The 21206-nt window shown below is 37.0% G+C and overlaps 1 protein-coding gene across 1 annotated transcript in view; it reads right to left on the bottom strand.

Annotated features, from left to right (window-relative positions):
• LOC110510837 (disintegrin and metalloproteinase domain-containing protein 12) overlaps positions 1 to 21206 on the bottom strand; it is a 245135-nt gene that overhangs the window by 199655 nt on the left and 24274 nt on the right. The window contains exon 2 of the mRNA XM_036960839.1: positions 8625 to 8749. Coding sequence (XP_036816734.1) covers positions 8625 to 8749 — 125 coding nt within the window. The remainder of the gene's footprint in view (positions 1 to 8624; positions 8750 to 21206) is intronic.

Genomic DNA, 21206 nt, shown 5'->3' with positions numbered 1-21206 from the left:
GTAGAAGACTATATACTATATAGAGTAGTAGACTATATACTATACAGAGTAGTAGACTATATACCATAGATATATACTATATAGAGTAGTAGACTATATACCATAGATATATACTATATAGAGTAGTAGACTATATACTATATAGAGTAGTAGACTATATACTATACAGAGTAGAAGACTATATACTATACAGAGTAGAAGACTATATACCATAGATATATACTATATAGAGTAGTAGACTATATACCATAGATATATACTATATAGAGTAGTAGACTATATACCATAGATATATACTATATAGAGTAGTAGACTATATACCATAGATATATACTATATAGAGTAGTAGACTATATACCATAGATATATACTATATAGAGTAGTAGACTATATACTATATAGAGTAGTAGACTATATACTATATAGAGTAGTAGACTATATACTATATAGAGTAGTAGACTATATACTATACAGAGTAGAAGACTATATACCATAGATATATACTATATAGAGTAGTAGACTATATACCATAGATATATACTGTATAGAGTAGTAGACTATATACTATATAGAGTAGTAGACTATATACTATATAGAGTAGTAGACTATATACTCTATAGAGTAGTAGACTATATACCATAGATATATACTATATAGAGTAGTAGACTATATACTATATAGAGTAGTAGACTATATACTATATAGAGTAGTAGACTATATACCATAGATATATACTATATAGAGTAGTAGACTATATACTCTATAGAGTAGTAGACTATATACCATAGATATATACTATATAGAGTAGTAGACTATATACTATATAGAGTAGTAGACTATATACTATATAGAGTAGTAGACTATATACTATATAGAGTAGTAGACTATATACCATAGATATATACTATATAGAGTAGTAGACTATATACTCTATAGAGTAGTAGACTATATACCATAGATATATACTATATAGAGTAGTAGACTATATACTATATAGAGTAGTAGACTATATACTATATAGAGTAGAAGACTATATACCATAGATATATACTATATAGAGTAGTAGACTATATACCATAGATATATACTATATAGAGTAGTAGACTATATTCTATATAGAGTAGTAGACTATATACTATATAGAGTAGTAGACTATATACTATATAGAGTAGTAGACTATATACTATATAGAGTAGTAGACTATATACCATAGATATATACTATATAGAGTAGTAGACTATATACCATAGATATATACTATATAGAGTAGTAGACTATATACTATATAGAGTAGTAGACTATATACTATACAGAGTAGTAGACTATATAGAGTAGTAGACTATATACTCTATAGAGTAGTAGACTATATACCATAGATATATACTATATAGAGTAGTAGACTATATACTATATAGAGTAGTAGACTATATACCATAGATATATACTATATAGAGTAGTAGACTATATACTATATAGAGTAGTAGACTATATACTATATAGAGTAGTAGACTATATACTATATAGAGTAGTAGACTATATACTATATAGAGTAGTAGACTATATACCATAGATATATACTATATAGAGTAGTAGACTATATACCATAGATATATACTATATAGAGTAGTAGACTATATACTATATAGAGTAGTAGACTATATACTATATAGAGTAGTAGACTATATACTATATAGAGTAGTAGACTATATACTATACAGAGTAGAAGACTATATACTATACAGAGTAGAAGACTATATACTATATAGAGTAGTAGACTATATACTATATAGAGTAGTAGACTATATACCATAGATATATACTATATAGAGTAGTAGACTATATACCATAGATATATACTATATAGAGTAGTAGACTATATACTATATAGAGTAGTAGACTATATACTATATAGAGTAGTAGACTATATACTATACAGAGTAGAAGACTATATACTATACAGAGTAGAAGACTATATACTATATAGAGTAGTAGACTATATACTATATAGAGTAGTAGACTATATACCATAGATATATACTATATAGAGTAGTAGACTATATACCATAGATATATACTATATAGAGTAGTAGACTATATACTATATAGAGTAGTAGACTATATACTATACAGAGTAGAAGACTATATACTATACAGAGTAGAAGACTATATACCATAGATATATACTATATAGAGTAGTAGACTATATACCATAGATATATACTATATAGAGTAGTAGACTATATACCATAGATATATACTATATAGAGTAGTAGACTATATACCATAGATATATACTATATAGAGTAGTAGACTATATACCATAGATATATACTATATAGAGTAGTAGACTATATACTATATAGAGTAGTAGACTATATACTATATAGAGTAGTAGACTATATACTATATAGAGTAGTAGACTATATACTATACAGAGTAGAAGACTATATACCATAGATATATACTATATAGAGTAGTAGACTATATACCATAGATATATACTGTATAGAGTAGTAGACTATATACTATATAGAGTAGTAGACTATATACTATATAGAGTAGTAGACTATATACTCTATAGAGTAGTAGACTATATACCATAGATATATACTATATAGAGTAGTAGACTATATACTATATAGAGTAGTAGACTATATACTATATAGAGTAGTAGACTATATACCATAGATATATACTATATAGAGTAGTAGACTATATACTCTATAGAGTAGTAGACTATATACCATAGATATATACTATATAGAGTAGTAGACTATATACTATATAGAGTAGTAGACTATATACTATATAGAGTAGTAGACTATATACCATAGATATATACTATATAGAGTAGTAGACTATATACTCTATAGAGTAGTAGACTATATACCATAGATATATACTATACAGAGTAGTAGACTATATACTATATAGAGTAGTAGACTATATACTATACAGAGTAGAAGACTATATACCATAGATATATACTATATAGAGTAGAAGACTATATACCATAGATATATACTATACAGAGTAGTAGACTATATACTATATAGAGTAGTAGACTATATACTATACAGAGTAGAAGACTATATACCATAGATATATACTATATAGAGTAGAAGACTATATACCATAGATATATACTATATAGAGTAGTAGACTATATACCATAGATATATACTATATAGAGTAGTAGACTATATACTATATAGAGTAGTAGACTATATACTATATAGAGTAGTAGACTATATACTATATAGAGTAGTAGACTATATACTATATAGAGTAGTAGACTATATACTATACAGAGTAGTAGACTATATACTATACAGAGTAGAAGACTATATACCATAGATATATACTATATAGAGTAGTAGACTATATACTATATAGAGTAGTAGACTATATACTCTATAGAGTAGTAGACTATATACTATATAGAGTAGTAGACTATATACCATAGATATATACTATATAGGGTAGTAGACTATATACTATATAGAGTAGTAGACTATATACTATACAGAGTAGTAGACTATATACTATATAGAGTAGAAGACTATATACCATAGATATATACTATATAGAGTAGTAGACTATATACTATACAGAGTAGAAGACTATATACCATAGATATATACTATATAGAGTAGTAGACTATATACCATAGATATATACTATATAGAGTAGTAGACTATATACTATATAGAGTAGTAGACTATATACTATATAGAGTAGTAGACTATATACTATATAGAGTAGTAGACTATATACTATATAGAGTAGTAGACTATATACTATATAGAGTAGAAGACTATATACCATAGATATATACTATATAGAGTAGTAGACTATATACCATAGATATATACTATATAGAGTAGTAGACTATATACTATATAGAGTAGTAGACTATATACTATATAGAGTAGTAGACTATATACTATATAGAGTAGTAGACTATATACCATAGATATATACTATATAGAGTAGTAGACTATATACTATATAGAGTAGTAGACTATATACTATATAGAGTAGTAGACTATATACTATATAGAGTAGTAGACTATATACTATATAGAGTAGTAGACTATATACTATATAGAGTAGAAGACTATATACCATAGATATATACTATATAGAGTAGTAGACTATATACCATAGATATATACTATATAGAGTAGTAGACTATATACTATATAGAGTAGAAGACTATATACCATAGATATATACTATATAGAGTAGAAGACTATATACCATAGATATATACTATATAGAGTAGTAGACTATATACCATAGATATATACTATATAGAGTAGTAGACTATATACTATATAGAGTAGTAGACTATATACCATAGATATATACTATATAGAGTAGTAGACTATATACCATAGATATATACTATATAGAGTAGTAGACTATATACTATATAGAGTAGTAGACTATATACTATACAGAGTAGTAGACTATATACTATATAGAGTAGTAGACTATATACTATATAGAGTAGTAGACTATATACCATAGATATATACTATATAGAGTAGTAGACTATATACTATATAGAGTAGTAGACTATATACTATATAGAGTAGAAGACTATATACTATATAGAGTAGTAGACTATATACCATAGATATATACTATATAGAGTAGTAGACTATATACTATATAGAGTAGAAGACTATATACCATAGATATATACTATATAGAGTAGAAGACTATATACCATAGATATATACTATATAGAGTAGTAGACTATATACCATAGATATATACTATATAGAGTAGTAGACTATATACTATATAGAGTAGTAGACTATATACTATATAGAGTAGTAGACTATATACTATATAGAGTAGTAGACTATATACCATAGATATATACTATATAGAGTAGTAGACTATATACTATATAGAGTAGTAGACTATATACTATATAGAGTAGTAGACTATATACCATAGATATATACTATATAGAGTAGTAGACTATATACTATATAGAGTAGTAGACTATATACTATATAGAGTAGTAGACTATATACTCTATAGAGTAGTAGACTATATACCATAGATATATACTATATAGAGTAGTAGACTATATACTATACAGAGTAGTAGACTATATACTATATAGAGTAGTAGACTATATACTATACAGAGTAGAAGACTATATACTATATAGAGTAGTAGACTATATACCATAGATATATACTATATAGAGTAGTAGACTATATACCATAGATATATACTATATAGAGTAGTAGACTATATACCATAGATATATACTATATAGAGTAGTAGACTATATACCATAGATATATACTATATAGAGTAGTAGACTATATACTATATAGAGTAGAAGACTATATACTATATAGAGTAGTAGACTATATACCATAGATATATACTATATAGAGTAGTAGACTATATACCATAGATATATACTATACAGAGTAGAAGACTATATACCATAGATATATACTATATAGAGTAGTAGACTATATACTATATAGAGTAGAAGACTATATACCATAGATATATACTATATAGAGTAGTAGACTATATACCATAGATATATACTATATAGAGTAGTAGACTATATACTATATAGAGTAGAAGACTATATACCATAGATATATACTATATAGAGTAGAAGACTATATACCATAGATATATACTATATAGAGTAGTAGACTATATACCATAGATATATACTATATAGAGTAGTAGACTATATACTATATAGAGTAGTAGACTATATACCATAGATATATACTATATAGAGTAGTAGACTATATACCATAGATATATACTATATAGAGTAGTAGACTATATACTATATAGAGTAGTAGACTATATACTATACAGAGTAGTAGACTATATACTATACAGAGTAGTAGACTATATACCATAGATATATACTATACAGAGTAGTAGACTATATACCATAGATATATACTATATAGAGTAGTAGACTATATACTATACAGAGTAGTAGACTATATACTATATAGAGTAGTAGACTATATACTATATAGAGTAGTAGACTATATACCATAGATATATACTATATAGAGTAGTAGACTATATACTATATAGAGTAGTAGACTATATACTATATAGAGTAGTAGACTATATACCATAGATATATACTATATAGAGTAGTAGACTATATACTATATAGAGTAGTAGACTATATACTATATAGAGTAGTAGACTATATACTCTATAGAGTAGTAGACTATATACTATATAGAGTAGTAGACTATATACTCTATAGAGTAGTAGACTATATACTCTATAGAGTAGTAGACTATATACCATAGATATATACTATATAGAGTAGTAGACTATATACTATATAGAGTAGTAGACTATATACTATATAGAGTAGTAGACTATATACCATAGATATATACTATATAGAGTAGTAGACTATATACTATATAGAGTAGTAGACTATATACTATATAGAGTAGTAGACTATATACTATATAGAGTAGTAGACTATATACCATAGATATATACTATATAGAGTAGTAGACTATATACTATATAGAGTAGTAGACTATATACTATATAGAGTAGTAGACTATATACTATATAGAGTAGTAGACTATATACTATATAGAGTAGTAGACTATATACTATATAGAGTAGTAGACTATATACCATAGATATATACTATATAGAGTAGTAGACTATATACTATATAGAGTAGTAGACTATATAGTATATATAGTAGTAGACTATATAGAGTAGTAGACTATATACTATATAGAGTAGTAGACTATATACTATACAGAGTAGTAGACTATATACTATATAGAGTAGTAGACTATATACCATAGATATATACTATATAGAGTAGTAGACTATATACTATATAGAGTAGTAGACTATATACTATACAGAGTAGTAGACTATATACTATATAGAGTAGTAGACTATATACTATATATAGTAGTAGACTATATAGAGTAGTAGACTATATACTATATAGAGTAGTAGACTATATACCATAGATATATACTATATAGAGTAGTAGACTATATACTATATAGAGTAGTAGACTATATACTATATAGAGTAGTAGACTATATACTATATAGAGTAGTAGACTATATACTCTATAGAGTAGAAGACTATATACCATAGATATATACTATATAGAGTAGTAGACTATATACTATATAGAGTAGTAGACTATATACTATATAGAGTAGTAGACTATATACCATAGATATATACTATATAGAGTAGTAGACTATATACTATATAGAGTAGTAGACTATATAGAGTAGTAGACTATATACTATATAGAGTAGTAGACTATATACTATATAGAGTAGTAGACTATATACTATATAGAGTAGTAGACTATATACCATAGATATATACTATATAGAGTAGTAGACTATATACTATATAGAGTAGTAGACTATATAGAGTAGTAGACTATATACCATAGATATATACTATATAGAGTAGTAGACTATATAGAGTAGTAGACTATATACTATACAGAGTAGTAGACTATATACTATATAGAGTAGTAGACTATATACTATATAGAGTAGAAGACTATATACTATATAGAGTAGTAGACTATATACTATATAGAGTAGTAGACTATATACTATATAGAGTAGTAGACTATATACTATATAGAGTAGTAGACTATATACTATATAGAGTAGTAGACTATATACTATATAGAGTAGTAGACTATATACCATAGATATATACTATATAGAGTAGTAGACTATATACTATATAGAGTAGTAGACTATATACTATATAGAGTAGTAGACTATATACTATATAGAGTAGTAGACTATATACTATATAGAGTAGTAGACTATATACTATATAGAGTAGAAGACTATATACTATATAGAGTAGTAGACTATATACTATATAGAGTAGTAGACTATATACTATATAGAGTAGTAGACTATATACTATATAGAGTAGTAGACTATATACTATATAGAGTAGTAGACTATATACTATATAGAGTAGTAGACTATATACCATAGATATATACTATATAGAGTAGTAGACTATATACTATATAGAGTAGTAGACTATATACTATATAGAGTAGTAGACTATATACTATATAGAGTAGTAGACTATATACCATAGATATATACTATATAGAGTAGTAGACTATATACCATAGATATATACTATATAGAGTAGTAGACTATATACCATAGATATATACTATATAGAGTAGTAGACTATATACCATAGATATATACTATATAGAGTAGTAGACTATATACCATAGATATATTCTATATAGAGTAGTAGACTATATACCATAGATATATACTATATAGAGTAGTAGACTATATACCATAGATATATACTGTATAGAGTAGTAGACTATATACCATAGATATATTCTATATAGAGTAGTAGACTATATACCATAGATATATACTATATAGAGTAGTAGACTATATACCATAGATATATACTATATAGAGTAGTAGACTGAGTATCGCCTCTGTTTCACTATTGTTTATTCAGTTTAATTCCAGGCTACAATTTGATAGCCAATAGGCATCTTGTGTAGACCCGCCCTGGTTGATATTGACCTGTGATTGGAGCAGAGTGACTGGTCTCCATTCTTCTTCTCCGACCAATAGGAGAGGTACAGTAGTCCCGTAGTGTTTCAGCTTGGCGGTAGACCTCTGCTGATTGGTTGCGGTAAGTGGTCTCCCTGTGGACGAGAGAAGTAAAACGCGTCAGAAGACGTAACGAGACTTCGCTGACGTACTCACCCAAATCCCATTGACGTTGAGCGTCTGTAGAGATTCAGCTCAGTCAACAAAGAAAGCTGGCCCTACAGAAACAGCAAGATAGTGCTCACTTCGATGAGGAAAGACCCTACAGAAACAACAAGATGGTGCTCACTTCAATGAGGAAAGACCCTACAGAAACAACAAGATGGTGCTCACTTCAATGAGGAAAGACCCTACAGAAACAACAAGATGGTGCTCACTTCAATGAGGAAAGACCCTACAGAAACAACAAGATGGTGCTCACTTCAATGAGGAAAGACATCCACTTGGATGACAGTGGACACTGACCTACAGAAACAACAAGATGGTGCTCACTTCAATGAGGAAAGACATCCACTTGGATGACAGTGGACACTGACCTACAGAAACAACAAGATAGTGCTCACTTCAATGAGGAAAGACATCCACTTGGATGACAGTGGACATACTCATCCCATTCAAAATGTACAGGGAGTGTATCAGTCTGGGAAACTGACGTTGGTTTAACATAGACGGCAGCCTCGTTCTTCACTGAGCTGTTTTCCTGCAGGCACTTGTAAAGCGGATCTGTCATCCCATCTCCATTATGAAGACCTGGGGGGGGGGGGGGGGGGGGGACCATTGTAACAGTTAAACTGTACGTGGTAGAACAGGGTTTGACATGGTACTCACCCTGTAATACAGGATGTCACAATTACGTGTAATTACTGTAGTCCTATCTGACAGACAGACCGTGTAAATAGCACCTGGTGTTGCAGGCTGACAAGATAATGAAATCGTAAGAATGGCAGACATCAAAAAAAAACAAACCTCAGCGTTCTTTCAAGACATCTGTTTTTGTGCTTTTATACAGACTGTCAGTTAACACAAAGAGCCTGACGCACACACACACACACACACACGCACATGCACGTGCACGCACGCACACACACACACGCACACACACACACACACATGCACACACGCACACACGCACATGCACGGGCACGCGCACACGCACACACACGCACACGCACACGCACACACACACACACACATGCACACACATGCACACGCACGTGCACGCGCACGCACACACATACACGCACACACATCACTAATCACAAGTAGCATTTAGACATCAAGGGATGAGAAGAAATGTCAGTCTCCCTGGAAACCAGAACCATCCCATCAACACAAGCTGACGTTCATTTGAATAATTATGTTGGGGGGGGGGTTCTAAGCATTCTGAGCCTGAGTATTCTAAGCGTGGATTGCTTCCTATAATCTCTTGGGGTTTGGTCCATAGGTTTGGGCCCTCTGAGCTTGGATTGGCTCCTTGTGTCTCGTGGGGTTTAGGCCATAGATTTGGGCACTCTAAGCGTGGATTGCTTCCTTCATTCTCTTGGGGTTTGGGCCATAGGTTTGGGCTGTAGGTTTGGGCCCTATCAGATTGGATTGGCTCCTTGTGTCTCTTGGGGTTTAGGCCATAGGTTTGGGCCATAGGTTTGGGCCATAGGTTTGGGCCATAGGTTTGGGCCATAGGTTTGGGCCCTCTGAGCTTGGATTGGTCTTTGTATCTCTTGGGGTTTGTGCCATAGGTTTGGGCCATAGGTTTGGGCCATAGGTTTGGGCCATAGGTTTGGGCCCTCTAAGCTTGGATTGGTTTGTGTATCTCTTGGGGTTTGGGCCATAGGTTTGGGCCATAGGTTTGGGCCATAGGTTTGGGCCCTCTGAGCTTGGAATGCTAGTGATCTCTGTGATAACCACATGGAGGAGTTGAGGGATTTGAGCTTTCTAAGATTTGGTTATTCTCCTTCTGTGTGGTCTGCTTATCTACTTTCAGTCTCTGAGGAGTGTTCTGTTCTGTCTGTCTGAGTTAAGTGAGACCTAATGGTCCCTGTCCTAAGAGCTCTGGGGCTTCAGTCGATTATGGCTGGCCACATTTTCCCCCAAAATCCAATACCGGCCAGGCACTGTGTATCGCCCGAGGAGCTGGAGGAGGGTGAGATGAAACAGGAGGGCAGCTGAGTGTTTTGCCACTTAGGACTGTGACCGAGACAGCAATCTACCTCTAAAACTCCATCATGAACTCACACACAGACACACTGGCTCCAGAATCCAATAGCAGGCTCCTGAAAGACCATGCTAACAGGCTCTCTACTAATCTAATAGCAGGCTACTGAAAGACCATGCTAACAGGATCTCTACTAATCCAATAGCAGGGTGTTTAAAGACCATGCTAACAGGATCTCTACTAATCCAATAGCAGGGTGTTTAAAGACCATGCTAACAGGATCTCTACTAATCCAATAGCAGGGTACTTAAAGACCATGCTAACAGGATCTCTACTAATCCAATAGCAGGCTACTGAAAGACCATGCTAACAGGATCTCTACTAATCCAATAACAGGCTACTGAAAGACCATGCTAACAGGATCTCTACTAATCTAATAGCAGGCTACTGAAAGACCATGCTAACAGGATCTCTACTAATCCAATAGCAGGGTGTTTAAAGACCATGCTAACAGGATCTCTACTAATCCAATAGCAGGGTGTTTAAAGACCATGCTAACAGGATCTCTACTAATCCAATAGCAGGCTACTGAAAGACCATGCTAACAGGCTACTGAAAGACCATGCTAACAGGATCTCTACTAATCCAATAGCAGGCTACTGAAAGACCATGCTAACAGGATCTCTACTAATCCAATAGCAGGCTACTGAAAGACCGTGCTAACAGGATCTCTACTAATCTAATAGCAGGGTACTGAAAGACCATGCTAACAGGATCTCTACTAATCCAATAGCAGGCTACTGAAAGACCATGCTAACAGGATCTCTACTAATCTAATAGCAGGGTACTGAAAGACCATGCTAACAGGCTACTGAAAGACCATGCTAACAGGATCTCTACTAATCTAATAGCAGGGTACTAAAAGACCATGCTAACAGGCTACTGAAAGACCATGCTAACAGGATCTCTACTAATCCAATAACAGGCTACTGAAAGACCATGCTAACAGGATCTCTACTAATCTAATAGCAGGCTACTGAAAGACCATGCTAACAGGATCTCTACTAATCCAATAGCAGGGTGTTTAAAGACCATGCTAACAGGATCTCTACTAATCCAATAGCAGGGTGTTTAAAGACCATGCTAACAGGATCTCTACTAATCCAATAGCAGGCTACTGAAAGACCATGCTAACAGGCTACTGAAAGACCATGCTAACAGGATCTCTACTAATCCAATAGCAGGCTACTGAAAGACCATGCTAACAGGATCTCTACTAATCCAATAGCAGGCTACTGAAAGACCGTGCTAACAGGATCTCTACTAATCTAATAGCAGGGTACTGAAAGACCATGCTAACAGGATCTCTACTAATCCAATAGCAGGCTACTGAAAGACCATGCTAACAGGATCTCTACTAATCTAATAGCAGGGTGTTTAAAGACCATGCTAACAGGATCTCTACTAATCTAATAGCAGGGTACTGAAAGACCATGCTAACAGGATCTCTACTAATCCAATAGCAGGCTACTGAAAGACCGTGCTAACAGGATCTCTACTAATCTAATAGCAGGGTGTTTAAAGACCATGCTAACAGGATCTCTACTAATCCAATAGCAGGGTACTTAAAGACCGTGCTAACAGGATCTCTACTAATCCAATAGCAGGGTACTGAAAGACAGTGCTAACAGGATCTCTACTAATCCAATAGCAGGGTACTGAAAGACCGTGCTAACAGGATCTCTACTAATCCAATAGCAGGGTGTTTAAAGACCATGCTAACAGGATCTCTACTAATCCAATAGCAGGGTGTTTAAAGACCATGCTAACAGGATCTCTACTAATCCAATAGCAGGGTGCTTAAAGACCATGCTAACAGGATCTCTACTAATCCAATAGCAGGTTTCTTAAAGACCATGCTAACAGAAGCTGTACTAATCCAATAGCAGGCTACTGAAAGACCATACTAACAGAAGCTCTACTAATCCAATAGCAGGGTGTTTTAAAGACCATGCTAACAGGATCTCTACTAATCCAATAGCAGGGTACTGAAAGACCGTGCTAACAGGATCTCTACTAATCCAATAGCAGGGTGTTTAAAGACCATGCTAACAGGATCTCTACTAATCCAATAGCAGGCTACTGAAAGACCATGCTAACAGGATCTCTACTAATCCAACAGCAGGGTGTTTAAAGACCATGCTAACAGGATCTCTACTAATCTAATAGCAGGCTACTGAAAGACCATGCTAACAGGATCTCTACTAATCCAATAGCAGGGTGTTTAAAGACCATGCTAACAGGATCTCTACTAATCCAATAGCAGGGTGTTTAAAGACCATGCTAACAGGATCTCTACTAATCCAATAGCAGGGTGTTTAAAGACCATGCTAACAGGATCTCTACTAATCTAATAGCAGGGTACTGAAAGACCATGCTAACAGGATCTCTACTAATCCAATAGCAGGGTACTTAAAGACCGTGCTAACAGGATCTCTACTAATCCAATAGCAGGGTACTGAAAGACAGTGCTAACAGGATCTCTACTAATCCAATAGCAGGGTACTGAAAGACCGTGCTAACAGGATCTCTACTAATCCAATAGCAGGGTGTTTAAAGACCATGCTAACAGAAGCTGTACTAATCCAATAGCAGGCTACTGAAAGACCATGCTAACAGAAGCTGTACTAATCCAATAGCAGGCTACTGAAAGACCATGCTAACAGGATCTCTACTAATCCAATAGCAGGGTGTTTAAAGACCATGCTAACAGGATCTCTACTAATCCAATAGCAGGGTGTTTAAAGACCATGCTAACAGGATCTCTACTAATCCAATAGCAGGGTACCTAAAGACCATGCTAACAGGATCTCTACTAATCCAATAGCAGGGTGTTTAAAGACCATGCTAACATGATCTCTACTAATCCAATAGCAGGGTGTTTAAAGACCATGCTAACAGGATCTCTACTAATCCAATAGCAGGGTGTTTAAAGACCATGCTAACAGGATCTCTACTAATCCAATAGCAGGCTACTGAAAGACCATGCTAACAGGATCTCTACTAATCCAATAGCAGGCTACTGAAAGACCATGCTAACAGGATCTCTACTAATCTAATAGCAGGGTACTGAAAGACCATGCTAACAGGCTACTGAAAGACCATGCTAACAGGATCTCTACTAATCTAATAGCAGGGTACTAAAAGACCATGCTAACAGGCTACTGAAAGACCATGCTAACAGGATCTCTACTAATCCAATAACAGGCTACTGAAAGACCATGCTAACAGGATCTCTACTAATCTAATAGCAGGCTACTGAAAGACCATGCTAACAGGATCTCTACTAATCCAATAGCAGGGTGTTTAAAGACCATGCTAACAGGATCTCTACTAATCCAATAGCAGGGTGTTTAAAGACCATGCTAACAGGATCTCTACTAATCCAATAGCAGGCTACTGAAAGACCATGCTAACAGGCTACTGAAAGACCATGCTAACAGGATCTCTACTAATCCAATAGCAGGCTACTGAAAGACCATGCTAACAGGATCTCTACTAATCCAATAGCAGGCTACTGAAAGACCGTGCTAACAGGATCTCTACTAATCTAATAGCAGGGTACTGAAAGACCATGCTAACAGGATCTCTACTAATCCAATAGCAGGCTACTGAAAGACCATGCTAACAGGATCTCTACTAATCTAATAGCAGGGTGTTTAAAGACCATGCTAACAGGATCTCTACTAATCTAATAGCAGGGTACTGAAAGACCATGCTAACAGGATCTCTACTAATCCAATAGCAGGCTACTGAAAGACCGTGCTAACAGGATCTCTACTAATCTAATAGCAGGGTGTTTAAAGACCATGCTAACAGGATCTCTACTAATCCAATAGCAGGGTACTTAAAGACCGTGCTAACAGGATCTCTACTAATCCAATAGCAGGGTACTGAAAGACAGTGCTAACAGGATCTCTACTAATCCAATAGCAGGGTACTGAAAGACCGTGCTAACAGGATCTCTACTAATCCAATAGCAGGGTGTTTAAAGACCATGCTAACAGGATCTCTACTAATCCAATAGCAGGGTGTTTAAAGACCATGCTAACAGGATCTCTACTAATCCAATAGCAGGGTGCTTAAAGACCATGCTAACAGGATCTCTACTAATCCAATAGCAGGTTTCTTAAAGACCATGCTAACAGAAGCTGTACTAATCCAATAGCAGGCTACTGAAAGACCATACTAACAGAAGCTCTACTAATCCAATAGCAGGGTGTTTTAAAGACCATGCTAACAGGATCTCTACTAATCCAATAGCAGGGTACTGAAAGACCGTGCTAACAGGATCTCTACTAATCCAATAGCAGGGTGTTTAAAGACCATGCTAACAGGATCTCTACTAATCCAATAGCAGGCTACTGAAAGACCATGCTAACAGGATCTCTACTAATCCAACAGCAGGGTGTTTAAAGACCATGCTAACAGGATCTCTACTAATCTAATAGCAGGCTACTGAAAGACCATGCTAACAGGATCTCTACTAATCCAATAGCAGGGTGTTTAAAGACCATGCTAACAGGATCTCTACTAATCCAATAGCAGGGTGTTTAAAGACCATGCTAACAGGATCTCTACTAATCCAATAGCAGGGTGTTTAAAGACCATGCTAACAGGATCTCTACTAATCTAATAGCAGGGTACTGAAAGACCATGCTAACAGGATCTCTACTAATCCAATAGCAGGGTACTTAAAGACCGTGCTAACAGGATCTCTACTAATCCAATAGCAGGGTACTGAAAGACAGTGCTAACAGGATCTCTACTAATCCAATAGCAGGGTACTGAAAGACCGTGCTAACAGGATCTCTACTAATCCAATAGCAGGGTGTTTAAAGACCATGCTAACAGAAGCTGTACTAATCCAATAGCAGGCTACTGAAAGACCATGCTAACAGAAGCTGTACTAATCCAATAGCAGGCTACTGAAAGACCATGCTAACAGGATCTCTACTAATCCAATAGCAGGGTGTTTAAAGACCATGCTAACAGGATCTCTACTAATCCAATAGCAGGGTGTTTAAAGACCATGCTAACAGGATCTCTACTAATCCAATAGCAGGGTACCTAAAGACCATGCTAACAGGATCTCTACTAATCCAATAGCAGGGTGTTTAAAGACCATGCTAACATGATCTCTACTAATCCAATAGCAGGGTGTTTAAAGACCATGCTAACAGGATCTCTACTAATCCAATAGCAGGGTGTTTAAAGACCATGCTAACAGGATCTCTACTAATCCAATAGCAGGCTACTGAAAGACCATGCTAACAGGATCTCTACTAATCCAATAGCAGGGTGTTTAAAGACCATGCTAACAGGATCTCTACTAATCCAATAGCAGGATGTTTAAAGACCATGCTAACAGGATCTCTACTAATCCAATAGCAGGGTGTTTAAAGACCATGCTAACAGGATCTCTACTAATCTAATAGCAGGGTACTGAAAGACCATGCTAACAGGATCTCTACTAATCCAATAGCAGGGTACTTAAAGACCGTGCTAACAGGATCTCTACTAATCCAATAGCAGGGTACTGAAAGACAGTGCTAACAGGATCTCTACTAATCCAATAGCAGGGTGTTTAAAGACCATGCTAACAGAAGCTGTACTAATCCAATAGCAGGCTACTGAAAGACCATACTAACAGAAGCTCTACTAATCCAATAGCAGGGTGTTTTAAAGACCATGCTAACAGGATCTCTACTAATCCAATAGCAGGGTACTGAAAGACCATGCTAACAGGATCTCTACTAATCCAATAGCAGGGTACCTAAAGACCATGCTAACAGGATCTCTACTAATCCAATAGCAGGGTGTTTAAAGACCATGCTAACATGATCTCTACTAATCCAATAGCAGGGTGTTTAAAGACCATGCTAACAGGATCTCTACTAATCCAATAGCAGGGTGTTTAAAGACCATGCTAACAGGATCTCTACTAATCCAATAGCAGGGTACTTAAAGACCGTGCTAACAGGATCTCTACTAATCCAATAGCAGGGTGTTTAAAGACCATGCTAACAGGATCTCTACTAATCCAATAGCAGGGTGTTTAAAGACCATGCTAACAGGATCTCTACTAATCCAATAGCAGGCTACTGAAAGACCATGCTAACAGGATCTCTACTAATCTAATAGCAGGGTACTGAAAGACCATGCTAACAGGATCTCTACTAATCCAATAGCAGGGTACTTAAAGACCGTGCTAACATGATCTCTACTAATCTAATAGCAGGGTACTTATTAAAGACCATGCTAACAGGATCTCTACTAATCCAATAGCAGGGTACTGAAAGACCATGCTAACAGGATCTCTACTAATCCAATAGCAGGGTGTTTAAAGACCATGCTAACAGGATCTCTACTAATCCAATAGCAGGCTACTGAAAGACCATGCTAACAGGATCTCTACTAATCCAATAGCAGGGTGTTTAAAGACCATGCTAACAGGATCTCTACTAATCCAATAGCAGGGTGTTTAAAGACCATGCTAACAGGATCTCTACTAATCCAATAGCAGGGTACTGAAAGACCATGCTAACAGGATCTCTACTAATCCAATAGCAGGGTACCTAAAGACCATGCTAACAGGATCTCTACTACAGTAATCAGCTCTCCTCAGACTAGTGGGGAAATCGAAACCCAGGGCTGTGTCTAAAATGATACCCTATAGGCCCTGGTCCAAAGTAGTGCACTATATGGGGAATGGGGTGCCATTTGGGAAGCACTCTGGAGATCCAGTGGCTTGTCTTAACACAGAACAGTTTATTGGCTCCATTTGTCTCAGGACAAACATTGTGAATCTATTGTTTGTTTGTTCTTCTGGCTAAGTCTCTCTCTCAAAGACTGATCATTTCCAGGCCGCTGGATTCCCTCTGTGTGTTTTGTTCTTCTGGCTAAGACTCTCTCTCTCAAAGACTGATAATTTCCAGGCCGCTGGATTCCCTCTGTGTGTTTGTGTGACTGACTGATTTGTTTTTGGTCATTATGCGGTCGGTCAGTCGGTCAGCTGTGTTCGTGTGTGGGCTTAGAGGAAGTGTGTGTGGGGGGTGGGGGGGGGGGACCTTAGAGGAAGTGTGTTTTTATGGGGGAGAACTGAAGGATATTGACCGTCCGTCAAGCGTGTTTCAGAGGGGGAACTGAAGGATATTGACCAGCATGTTTCAGAGGGGAAACTGAAGGATATTGACCAGCATGTTTCAGAGGGGGAACTGAAGGATATTGACCAGCGTGTTTCAGAGGGGAAACTGAAGGATATTGACCAGCGTGTTTCAGAGGGGAAACTGAAGGATATTGACCAGCGTGTTTCAGAGGGGGAACTGAAGGATATTGACCAGCGTGTTTCAGAGGGGAAACTGAAGGATATTGACCAGCGTGTTTCAGAGGGGGAACTGAAGGATATTGACCAGCGTGTTTCAGAGGGGAAACTGAAGGATATTGACCAGCGTGTTTCAGAGGGGGAACTGAAGGATATTGACCAGCATGTTTCAGAGGGGAAACTGAAGGATATTGACCAGCGTGTTTCAGAGGGGGAACTGAAGGATATTGACCAGCATGTTTCAGAGGGGAAACTGAAGGATATTGACCAGCATGTTTCAGAGGGGAAACTGAAGGATATTGACCAGCATGTTTCAGAGGGGAAACTGAAGGATATTGACCAGCGTGTTTCAGAGGGGGAACTGAAGGATATTGACCAGCGTGTGTGTGTGTGTGTGTGTGTGTGTGTGTGTGTGTGTGTGTGTGGGTGCGAGTGCGTGTGCGTGTGTGTGTGCGAGTGCGTGTGTGTGTGTGTGTGAGACCTACACAGTGTTAACAAAGCCTAACCAAGACATTTGAGTGGAAACGTTTCACAATGAAACTGTGAGAGCATTCAACAGTCTGCGATGTGTCTCTTTTCTTCAATCCATTTCTTTCTCTTCTCATTCTCATGACTCAATCGGGAATTTCTGAGTCAGCCAGCCTTGTTAACAAACCCCTGACGTTCCTCTGTCTTTCACTGTTATCCAGCCTTGTTAACTAATCCCTGATGTTCCTCTGTCTTTCACTGTTAGCCAGCCTTGTTAACTAATCCCTGAAGTTCCTCTGTCCTTCACTGTTAGCCAGCCTTGTTAACTAATCCCTGAAGTTCCTCTGTCCTTCACTGTTAGCCAGCCCTGTTAACTAATCCCTGAAGTTCCTCTGTAATTCACTGTTAGCCAGCCTTGTTAACTAATCCCTGATGTTCCTCTGTCCTTCACTGTTAGCCAGCCTTGTTAACTAATCCCTGATGTTCCTCTGTCCTTCACTGTTAGCCAGCCTTGTTAACTAATCCCTGATGTTCCTCTGTCCTTCACTGTTAGCCAGCCTTGTTAACTAATCCCTGATGTTCCTCTGTCCTTCACTGTTAGCCAGCCTTGTTTACTCACCCCAGCACCATGGTCCTAACCTAACCCCACCACTACGTTCCTGACCTAACCCCACCACTACGTTCCTGACCTAACCCCACCACTATGTTCCTGACCTAACCCTAACCCCAACACTATGTTCCTGACCTAACCCCACCACTATGTTCCTGACCTAACCCCACCACTATGTTCCTGACCTAACCCCACCACTATGTTCCTGACCTAACCCCACCACTATGTTCCTGACCTAACCCCACCACTATGTTCCTGACCTAACCCCACCACTATGTTCCTGACCTAACCCCAACACCATGTTCCTGACCTAACCCCACCACTATGTTCCTGACCTAACCCCAACACCATGTTCCTGACCTAACCCCACCACTATGTTCCTGACCTAACCCCACCACTATGTTCCTGACCTAACCCCACCACTATGTTCCTGACCTAACCCCACCACTATGTTCCTGACCTAACCCCACCACTATGTTCCTGACCTAACCCCACCACTATGTTCCTGACCTAACCCCACCACTATGTTCCTGACCTAACCCCAACACCATGTTCCTGACCTAACCCCACCACTATGTTCCTGACCTGTACTGAACCAGCATTATTAACTAACCCCAACACTATGTTCCTGACCTAACCCCACCACTATGTTCCTGACCTAACCCCACCACTATGTTCCTGACCTAACCCCACCACTATGTTCCTGACCTAACCCCACCACTATGTTCCTGACCTAATCCCACCACTATGTTCCTGACCTGTACTGAACCAGCCTTGTTAACTAACCCCAAAACTGTTCCTGACCTAACCCCACCACTATGTTCCTGACCTAACCCCACCACTATGTTCCTGACATAACCCTAACCCCACCACTATGTCCCTGACCTAAACCCACCACTATGTTCCTGACCTGTACTGAACCAGCCTTGTTAACTAACCCCAACACTGTTCCTGACCTAACCCCACCACTATGTTCCTGACCTAACCCCACCACTATGTTCCTGACCTAACCCCACCACTATGTTCCTGACCTAACCCCACCACTATGTTCCTGACCTAACCCCACCACTATGTTCCTGACCTAACCCCAACACTATGTTCCTGACCTAACCCCACCACTATGTTCCTGACCTAACCCCACCACTATGTTCCTGACCTAACCCCACCACTACGTTCCTGACCTAACCCCACCACTACGTTCCTGACCTAACCCCACCACTATGTTCCTGACCTAACCCCACCACTACGTTCCTCACCTAACCCCACCACTACGTTCCTGACCTAACCCCACCACTATGTTCCTGACTTAACCCCACCACTATGTTCCTGACCTAATCCCACCACTATGTTCCTGACCTGTACTGAACCAGCCTTGTTAACTAACCCCAAAACTGTTCCTGACCTAACCCCACCACTATGTTCCTGACCTAACCCCACCACTATGTTCCTGACATAACCCTAACCCCACCACCATGTCCCTGACCTAAACCCACCACTATGTTCCTGACCTGTACTGAACCAGCCTTGTTAACTAACCCCAACACTGTTCCTGACCTAACCCCACCACTATGTTCCTGACCTAACCCTAACACCATGTTCCTGACCTAACCCCACCACTATGTTCCTGACCTAACCCCACCACTATGTTCCTGACCTAACCCCACCACTATGTTCCTGACCTAACCCCAACACCATGTTCCTGACCTAACCCCACCATTATGTTCCTGACCTAACCCCAACACTATGTTCCTGACCTGTACTGAACCAGCCTTGATAACTAACCCCACCACTATGTTCCTGACCTAACCCCACCACTATGTTCCTGACCTGTACTGAACCAGCATTATTAACTAACCCCAACACTATGTTCCTGACCTAACCCCACCACTATGTTCCTGACCTAACCCTAACACCATGTTCCTGACCTAACCCCACCAC

Source organism: Oncorhynchus mykiss, chromosome 23 (assembly GCF_013265735.2).
Source record: "Oncorhynchus mykiss isolate Arlee chromosome 23, USDA_OmykA_1.1, whole genome shotgun sequence".
In the NCBI taxonomy this organism is placed as follows: Eukaryota; Metazoa; Chordata; class Actinopteri; order Salmoniformes; family Salmonidae; genus Oncorhynchus; species Oncorhynchus mykiss.
The sequence above is the reverse complement of the archived record's forward strand: the minus strand, read 5'-3'. Positions and strand labels throughout refer to the sequence as shown.